General features: G+C 35.7%; 1 protein-coding gene across 1 annotated transcript; it reads right to left on the bottom strand.

Moving 5' to 3' along the window:
* Positions 1-542: 542 nt before the first annotated feature.
* On the bottom strand, positions 543-9,103 carry LOC101055531 (Hop-interacting protein THI115). Its single transcript, NM_001279060.1, has 10 exons — positions 9,076-9,103; positions 7,658-7,872; positions 7,459-7,568; positions 7,091-7,343; positions 6,795-6,998; positions 6,642-6,710; positions 3,306-3,548; positions 3,164-3,232; positions 3,019-3,082; positions 543-586 (listed from the first exon to the last, which is right to left on the bottom strand). Exons 1-10 carry the CDS (start codon positions 9,101-9,103, stop codon positions 543-545), a joined length of 1,299 nt encoding a protein of 432 aa, NP_001265989.1.
* Between the last annotated feature and the right edge of the window lie 1,045 nt (positions 9,104-10,148).

The raw sequence follows: 10,148 nt of genomic DNA, 5'->3' as shown, positions 1-10,148 counted from the left end.
CCTCCATTCACGTTTTTTTCCTATTTGGAATGCTCACTAGTAACAAGCAATTCCATTTTTTCAAACTAATCAATATCCATCACATCTCAGTGTAATACAAGAATCGGAACACGATTCTCCCATCTACATTCTTCAAACAGCACTAATGTGAGATTTGTAATCCATTATTTGGAAGAGAGCACAAGAAGAACATGGATATCATAATCAAACGCTAGGTGTTAACAAAACTTGTCTACATCATCACATTTAAATTGCTATTGTGATTAATTTTACAAGAGCACTAACTTGTAACTACTGGAAATAAACATTCCTAACTACAATGTGGCGTCTATTTAAAGAACTAGACTACAATAATTTAATGTTAGCCAAGCGTTTCTTGAAGCTAGCATGCATTCTACAACAAACCTAAAATCATTCTGGTACACCCAACACCAGCGAAGATCTAGTACACATCGGCCTACTCCATTATGCCTGTTATTTTAGGTGGCTGTGGCTCAATCCCCAGCTCTTTTATACTACTCACTTCCCAACGATAGTCCTTGCTACTCCCGATCCATGTCCTGCCCATGCATGAAATGCCGTTCCTCTGCAACAGTACAAAGACATGGTGAATAGCAGGTAAGAAGGAAGGTGAACTAATGTAAAGCCCAATGGGCCCTTGATGTTTATAACAGTGCAGCAGCACAAACAGAACAAAATATACCAGATGTTATGATATAAATGCAGTGTCACTGTTTTTTTTTTGGTAACCAGAGCAGTACAATTATTATTTGCTCCCCATCAAACCAATGTACTTCTAAGAATGTCATTGAGGATATACTTTCACTAAAATGTAATTTATATTTTGAATACGAAAAGCAACATATATAATATCACAAACTCAAATTCAATAGTACAAGTATAGGGCATTTCAGTTTGATTTCATAGGTGTGCAGAAACAACACTGGAGATCACATGCTTCAACGAGAAATGCACTGACAACAGTACTGATGGTGGAACACATTCTATATGGTATACTCCTTCCCATCCCCGCCCAAGGAGAAAAGGAGAAACCTCCTTCATTTTATACTTTCACTTCCACAAAATCTCCCTCTTTGGGACAAAATATCCATTCATGATTCACCAAAAAAAATTTCGATAGTTGAAGCTGTAAACAATCTGATCAGAACATGTCAATTTGAAGTGTACAAGACAAGGCACTTTAGTATGCTAGGTGATTCTAACAGTTAAATTCAGTTCGTTTTTTCTTTTATTTTTGGGAAAGACAAAGCATAGGAACTTTTTTTAAAAAAAGAGCATGAAAAGAAGTCGGACAAAGTCAGATTGATCACTTGTTTCCAGTCCTCATTTTTACAGGAACACCCAAAAATCTTTCCAGACATTTTCCCATTAGAAACCTAATTTCAAGGGGAAAGATCAAAAATACCCCTCTACTTTCTTTTATTAGCTAAGTTTGTCCCTCATTATACTATAGGGCCAAATATGCCCATATTACTACCGAAGTATTCAAAAATATTCCTCTTTCTAATGGTTGTCCACGTGGCCTAACATTTGCGTGATGTGGACACCACGTGACATGTCACTAAGCCGCCAGTTTATTTATTCATTTTCGTTTTATCCTTTTTCTTTTTTTTTCCATTTCTCTTTCTTTTTCACAATCTTATTGTCGTCCTCATTTTTATAATGGCATCTTCCGCAAACTCACCCCGAAAATTCACCAGAAAAAAGATATGGAGTAATTTTGATAGACAAAGAGAAGCTGAAATAAAAGGTTAATTTTTTGGGAAAATCAAAAATTTATGTTCAACTTGGCTATTGGTCTTCCACTCTTACTTCCGTGTGAATGCATCTTGACAGATCTGACAAAGGTGGGATTTTGTATACTTACAATTTGTGTTTTCCTTTGTAAATTTCTTCTTCTTTTTCTACATATTGTAGATTCTTAAGAAAAATGAAGCTCTTTTTTGAAGGGAGGTTTGATTATTCTGTTATTTGGAATTTATGGCAGCTGAAAGAAACGCTGGCATTCAATTTGAAGCTAGTTTCAGTTTTAATTGAACTGATGAAAATTGATTAAGGAAAGATCTTGATAAATTCTTTCTCTTCTGAATAATCTTAATTGTTGTTAGATACATGGACCATTTTACCTAGTTCATGTAATAATGCTTTTCTTTTCTTTTTAATGAATAAGTATAACAAAGACGGTGAGCTCATCACAGAGGTCACGAGCAGAGAGGTCCCTGACGGATTCATAATCAGATATTAATGGCACCTCCACACACCTTTGTCACTGTCTTATTTTTCTTCCTTTTCACGTGAAGTATTGGGTGAGTTTGGGAAGATGTCATTAAGGAATAGCAACATGAAAATGATAGATGCCATTCGAAAAAGAGGAAAAGGAAAAAGAAGTTGGTGAAATGAAAAGTAAGAAAAAGAAAAGAAAATGAATGTCCACCTCAACCAAATGTCAGGCCATGTGGACAACCATTAAAAAGAGGGGTACTTTTGCATACTTTGATAGCGACAGGGGCATATTTGGCCCTATAGTATAACTAGGAACAAAAGTTAGCTAACAAACGGAAGTAGAGAGGCCTTTTTTACCCCTTTTCCTAGTTTCAACTATAGACAATTTAAAAGGAATGCCCCAAATAACTGTGTCAAGCTCAATATGGGCTCCTATTAACTATCCCTTCAAACCACTTAGCTGAATTCCACCGGATATCGGCCACCTCCCTCCAGCAACAGGTATGTAGCTGGTAATTTGTCTACCAAGATTGGAAATGGAAAGAAATTATCTAGTGTTTAATCTCTAATGGGAATTGAACACAAGACCTCATGGTGCTCAACCCATTTCATTGACAACTACGCCACACCCTAGGGTGGCAGGTCATACTTCATTATTAGTTGTTTCTATACTTTTACAACACAGGTTCATAGGGAAGTCCTCAAATCCAAACAAATTTATGACAATGCCTATAATGAGAAAGAAATGAAAAATCACTTTCCACAAAATCATACCACTTTCACCATCAGAATACTCTCCAAGCTTTGAAATGGCATCGAGAAGTGCCTGCTCATGCTCCTGCAGAAGAAGAAAAGTCGGTATCCTTGTGCAGTAAATTTGAGAGTATAACCAGCTACTGAAAAGTTCAGTGTCAATAACCTTCAGCACTTTCGTTGCCTTCTCTACCATCTGAGGATCTGGATGGCCAGAGCTAAAGATCCTCTCCACCTAACCACATTAACCAGTCAATAAATCAATGTACTAAGTGAAATGTGAGGCGGACAACAAATGTAGTGCTCACCTCTCTGATCAATGTACCAGTATGAAGTAACTTAATATCATCAGGTCCCTTCTTCCCTAGGCCATTCTGTGATGGTGGAAAATCTTTTCTAGAGTGAGCTTTAGTCAAGCCCCGACCTCTCCCTGCACCAGGAGCACTATCACGTCCAGCAGGTCTAGTCATGGCACGACCTGGTCCACCATAATTTCCATGATGAGAAATTCCAGGGTCTTCACCCTCCCACTGGATATCCTCGGGAGAAATCTGTCAGTGTAGGCAATACAGGTCAAAACCTTGAAGAAGCACTCCAAAAACAACGGAAAGAAATGTTGAAACACAAAATTGATTACCATATTTCATACTGTCTTGTTTCCTCTTTGATATACATTACCATACACACATTATGAAGAATTAATGACAGGTGAATGAGGAGCTACACTAAACAGGAGAACTTTAGATTGTTCATATTCTAGAATATCAGGAATGTAACAGACATACATCTTGAAGCCTCTTCAAAATGCTGCAGATGAATATCATGCAATACCAGTCCAAGAAATAGGATATGTCCATTCATTTGGAATGGCTACCCACTGAACAAGTTAGTATGCCAATACCAGAATCAGAAGTTACCTTATGTGATTAATGCAAGTAGAATAATCATTTACAGAAGAATAAATAGTGTTTTAGTATGTCAATACCAGAATCAGAAATTTCTGTACATAATTAATGCAAGTTGAATAATCATTTGCCGAAGAATAACTAGTGTTTTAGCATGTCAATACCAGGAATCAGAAGTCTCTTTACGTGATTAATGCAAGTAGAATAATCCTATATTGAAGAATAACTAGTGCCTGAAGCATTTAGGGGTCTTTGGTAGAGTGCATTTGACAAAAATAATGTATGCATTTTATGTATTACTAGTACCTTGTTTGGTACACTTTGTCAACCTATGTACGACTAATGCATGGTATTAAGGTTATGAATAACTAATCATGAAATTCCATGATATTAGTAATTCAAAGGGTTTCAATGTATGTATTAGCATGGTTAAACATATAATTGCCCCTCAAAGCCTTTTCCGCATCATTTCCACCATACTTGTGAAGGGTACTTTTGTAACCATATAATTCTTTTAGAAATTATGAAATGCATGTTATGTTTACTACACCAAACCATACACTTCAAAAGAAATAATATCAGCATAACTGAAGCATGCATAACTAATACCATTGATACACTACACTCAGCATTATTCCTATACACCATACCAAACGACCCCTTATATAGCTTATTAACAATGGTAGAAGTGATACTACTTATCATACTCCAGAGAATTCACTGTAACTTTTTCTTTGATAAAGTAGGAAACTTCATTAGAAAAAAAGCATCAAGCAGATTCTAGAAGTTCCAATAAATGTGAATTAGCTCCTACACAGACAAAAGAATATGCTAAGATGAGGTAGCTAACAAAGTTTCAAGAAAATAAAAATTCATCAGTTCAATTTACAGTAGTTAATTAATCCAGTTTAAGTTTATTAACAATGGTTTTAAGTGATACTAGTTTTCATAGATTACTAACAATGGTTGAAGTGATACTACTTATCATACTCCAGAAAGCTCACTGCAAGTAATCCAACTACAGTTTTCAAATCATTTCAACAAGCATCGAGGTTAACTAAACTCTATTGCCACAAGTGACCTGTATTCCAACAACCAAAGCTCAAAGTAGTCATGACTACATTCTCTACATAACATTCAACTGCTGACGAAAGAAATCCTGCTACAACTTAGAAAAAAGGTACCAATAAAAATTGAAAATGATAATCTGAAGGCCTAAAAACCACCCTCCACCACAAAAGAGATGAAAAAAGGAATGTGAGTTTTGGTAAAACTGATCCAAGATACTATAAGCTTTTTGTCATTAAGGCCAATGTATCGAGCCCGTGGAATACAAGAATGTACGTTATCCAAAACAAACTTCCCAAAAAAAACTATATGCAAGAAAACTTTTGTCCTCCCTGGGAAAAAAAAACATAAACTAGCTCCAATAAACTCGGAAAAATATGTCATTCAATGCTCCAACCAAAGGCTTTACGAGGAAGAAAAAGTAAGACTATTATATAAAATGATACACTTAAAACTTTTTTTTTGAAAAGGTTACGACTCACTTAAAACATATTTATGTACGCTAAAATGTCAATCTCATTATGATGAACACAGTCAAAAGACATGAATACAAACTCAAAAATATATAGGGATGAGAGAAGAGAACTCAACAAAATCACTATTTGGTGATGAGAAAATTAAGAATGTGTACAACCAAACAATCATGACATCTGCCATCCAAAGAGAACTGTGCTAGAGAAAATGTCAGAACTCTAACACTATTCATAGTTCTTTTTGAAACTGGGACTTTTAACACTTATACATAATACTGGTGATAACAACAAGAGCTGTTCTTGGTATCACTAGTTACCTTTACTACAACTTTAAAGCTGACGCTTATACAGGGTTCTGCCAATTCATATTCCAGAAAATGGAAGTACAAATCAGCCTTGCAGACTTAATTATATTTGGAAAGACATGCAACGAAATATGGTTTTTTTACCATGAAACTAGGTATTACAACATCATACCCAGTGTAATCCCATAGGTGGGGTTTGGAGGGTAGGATGTCCGCAAACCTTAACCCTACCTTTGTGAGATAGAGAGGTTGTTTCCGATAGACCCTCCACTCACCATGAGTTAGTTACCACTAATTTACAGGTCAACAACATTATACCCAATAAAATCCAACAAAGTGGGGTCTAGGGAGGGTAGACTGTAGAGTGTACGCAAACCTTACCTCTACCTCTTGGAGATAGCGAGGTTTTTTCCAAGAGAACCTTGGTGCTAACAATAATTAACAAGTAATAGGTTAAAATCAGTACATATATAGTTCCCCATCAAAATATGAGGTACTATCTTATCAAGGGGAAATCAAGTAAAGTCAACTCATCTAGGTTTATTGTCCTTCCCTAGCCTTTTCTAAAAGAAGGAGTCTGTTTAATTATTAAGAATATTATTTTTTGACAGATAATTATTAAGAATACTATTTCAAGCTTGCTTTCTGAATATCCCTTGCTATTTCGAATTGGTTGTTTGGAAGAGCAAACTTGCCCATGAAAAGTTCAAGACATTCTTAACCACATTACATGCCAATGAAATACATATCATACAATATTCCAAGTGGTATAGAATAGCAATGTTGCTCGGTGCCACCAACTTCATAAATCAATACAAAAAATAATTTTCCAATAGGACAAGCCAAAAAGCCATTAAAATGTTCTATTGCACGAGAAAATAGCATCTAACTACCTCAGCAAGGTTGACCCATTCCCACGTCTCATTTGCAGTACCCATATCATAAACAAGAGCATGTCTACCCTGAAAATTCACAAGGAGATTTCAGCATTCAATCGTGGAGGGGAAAAAAGACTAAATATTCAAAGTAGAAAAGATCAGGTGCACCTCAACTCGATTAAAATCAGTTATGAGTGCTTCATAAAAATTATTGTCATCAGGCCATCTAGTTTTCACTTTCCTTCCAATCAATGGATCAAATGATGCTGCTTCAACGGGTTCAGAAACCCGATTACCGAATTGGGCTCTTCCAGAAGGACCAGGAGTAGGGTACTGCATCTTCATCGAAGACGCACCAGACATCATCTGGCCCTATGAAGACACACATAGCAGGAAAACATCAGAACTATAGATTGAGTGGTATAGTATGCAAGCTTCCAAGGTTCTTAGCACATCTGACTTACAGATTTATGCTTTTTACCCTTTGGCCCCACCATAGGTCCTCTCTTGGCTGCAGATGAAGATGGCTGGTTTGCAGCAGTCACTGGAGGTGGATGAAAAGTAGGAGATGGTCCAGCAAAGGATTGAGAAGGTAAAGACTGGGCTATCTTCTGTTTTTTCCGTGATGCTGACACGGAAGGGCTGGGTGTTGGATCATGAACAGATTGACCAGCACCAAGCATACTAGGTTGATGCCCACCAGATTGCCTCCAGTCCCTGAAAGGAAGCAATGGTGTAACATTAGTCTCAGAGCTTGAGAAACACCGAAATATGCAAAAAATTAAAAATAAATTCAAGAGGGTAATGTGAGGAGTAGCTGTAGAAACAGAACCTTATTCTTCTGATGACATCATCATTATTAACTCTAGCAAGAAGTTCTCTATGTTCTTCATTGGACAACCGTAACTCCTTCCTTAACTCAGTTATCAAGCTTTCTTTCTCCTAAAGAAATTATATTAATGGAGCAGTCATTTAAACCAGATCAAAATAGTACAACACCAGATTCACGAGTATACTAACAAAAATATTACCCATGAAATGGCATCAGCTTGAGCTTTAAAAGCTCTTAGAACTGAAATGTATGCTTCTTGCTCAAGTTGGTGAATTTGGGCCTCCATCTCTGTTTCACCGTACATCCTCTGGTAGGGGACAGAACCAATGACAGCAGATCTTCCATTTCCAGTAACGCGTCCGCTACCTCTTGGAATTCTATTTTGATGTGATGGAGGAAGATCATCATCAGTTCCTGCAGAATATTGGGAGTTTTTCAGATCTAGAATGCTAGTAACCCATTGCATTATACAGAATTAATTAAAAACACAATACAAAATAATTAAACACATCTATATTAGCACCATACTATTAGAAAGATAGGAACTTCCTTGCCAACACAGAAAATTATCAAACTGTCACCTCATCCGGCAGGGACCAAGACGAGAATGGACAACAACTACATTAACCAAAACAGATCCTCACAATTTCACTCTTGATATGGACATAAGTATCACATTCTGTGCAATATATATTGACAGTAAAGCTAAACTGCATTAGAGGACCAACAATAACAATCATACAACAATTCCAGGTCAGTTAGGCGGTCTATATGAATTCCATATAGCCCCATTTGAACCCATTCATTTCAATAAAAGATAATATCTTAAACCTAATATAAGCATACCAACATGCCTAAGCCTAAATCAAATCATTTGGAATCAATTATACCATAGAGTATATTTGTTCCCTAAGCTCACATTTGTGTCTAAAGATAGTATGTCATTTTGAGACAAATCCCTTCCATGGTGATTTAAGTTTATCTGGTCCCCTTAAGCCTTCCACCATCATGGTTTAAGAGAACTCAAGAGTTCAGAGATTTACTTAACACATGGCCATACCATCTCAGGCAAGCTTCATTAATCTTATACCACTTCTAAAGTTTACAAAGATTTCAAATTTTTATATATTCCCGATCACGAGCATTCAAGTTGCATACACATCCATAATGAAAATTCAGGTACCCTCTCTGTTCACATTTTCTCCTTCAAACAAAGTAAATGCCTTAAATCAAGAAGAAGAAAAAAATAAAGGAGATGGATTAGGTTCAATGTTTCTATTTTAAGCTCATAAATTCATAGAACAAATTAATTCTTGCAAGAAAATCAATCTAAATTTCTCTATAGCAAATAATGATGGAAGAGGGAATGAACATATCGCAAAGAATTCCTTATATGCCAGAACTAGACGGATTGAATACAACTGATAAAAATTTCCAAGTCCAAAAACCTAGTTGTAATAACAAGAGAGATACAATTGGAATGTTTCACGTAAACAACAATGTACATCCTAGTTCCACAAGCCCTAACCCAAAACCACACTGAACAACCCTAATTGAACATCAAGTTGCAGAAAACAAAACAAAAAAATCATATTTTTTGTGAATGCAAAAACTCACCACTGCTATCGTAGGGCTCGTAGTCCATAGCCAGCTCTTAATCTGTAACTTGAAGAACCGAATAGAATAGAGTGAAACCAAGAATATATGAAATCAAATTGAACTCAAAACCAAACAGAAAACGAAAGGACCAAAGCAGCGGCGACTGCTACAGCGGCGGCGTGTGGATTGCAAGATTAAGGGTTAGGGTTTTACAAGTTCGCAGATCAATTGGGGGCAAATGTGAGGTGGAAGAAGGGAGAGTATGAGTTTGAGAACGCGGATGTGAAACGGGTTTTTAATATTTAGTTTAATATTAGGATTTGAAATCCGCCTCCTTTGATCTTTTGCCGTTTTCTTCTTTTTTTCTCTTTCCCGTTTTGATCTTTTCTTGTATAATTCAATTCACTTTTTGCCCACCAAATAAATGTTTTTTTGTTCATGAAGCACGTGTTTTTTTTGGCGTTGGACAATCTTCACGAGGGTTTCACCTAGGTTCAAAAAACTTATTTCATTTTTAGGATCGATTTGGCCATAGATTTTTCAAGTAAAATTTGAGGAAAAATCTGGCAGATAATATATCTTTATATAATTTGTTATTTTTGACAAATATTTTATGTATATAATCCAAATTCCCAAATATTAGATTTTCTGGTAGTTGGGCAAAATCTAATTATTTGAGATATTTTAAAAATTTAAATTTTATACCAAATTTTAATCTTTTATATAAATATCTTCTATAGCAGTTGTTTGCACTCCATTACATATTTTTTTTACGTGAACATCAAATTAGTGATGAAATATTCAATGAATACGAAAAAGATAATATGGTTGTTGATAATAATAATGAACAATCGGCTCGAGGTAACAAAATAATGTGTTTGTCCACTTCATGTAGCATAGAACGATGTTTGTTGCACTCACTCTAAACTACAACATTGTTGCAATATTATGGACACTACTTGTTATTTGTTGTGGCGAAGATCCAATTGACTTGTAATACAAACTTATGATAAGTTTTAATAGTTTTTAGAACTTACGGGTATAATCATATTTTTATCTAAAAAAGTAAAATATGTTTTCTAAATTCTATG

The sequence above is a fragment of the Solanum lycopersicum genome, chromosome 10, assembly GCF_036512215.1.
Source record: "Solanum lycopersicum chromosome 10, SLM_r2.1".
Lineage (NCBI taxonomy): Eukaryota > Viridiplantae > Streptophyta > Magnoliopsida > Solanales > Solanaceae > Solanum > Solanum lycopersicum.
The sequence above is the reverse complement of the archived record's forward strand: the minus strand, read 5'-3'. Positions and strand labels throughout refer to the sequence as shown.

Bases quoted from the DNA above. Each gene is read 5' to 3' on its own strand.
- LOC101055531 (NM_001279060.1), bottom strand. From the start codon at position 9,103: ATGGACTACGAGCCCTACGATAGCAGTG. The intron at 6,711-6,794 runs GTGCACCTGATC...GTGAATTTTCAG, and splicing joins CTGATTTTAATCGAGTTGAG to GGTAGACATGCTCTTGTTTA. The intron at 3,083-3,163 runs GTTATTGACACT...CTTCTTCTGCAG, and splicing joins AGGCAACGAAAGTGCTGAAG to GAGCATGAGCAGGCACTTCT.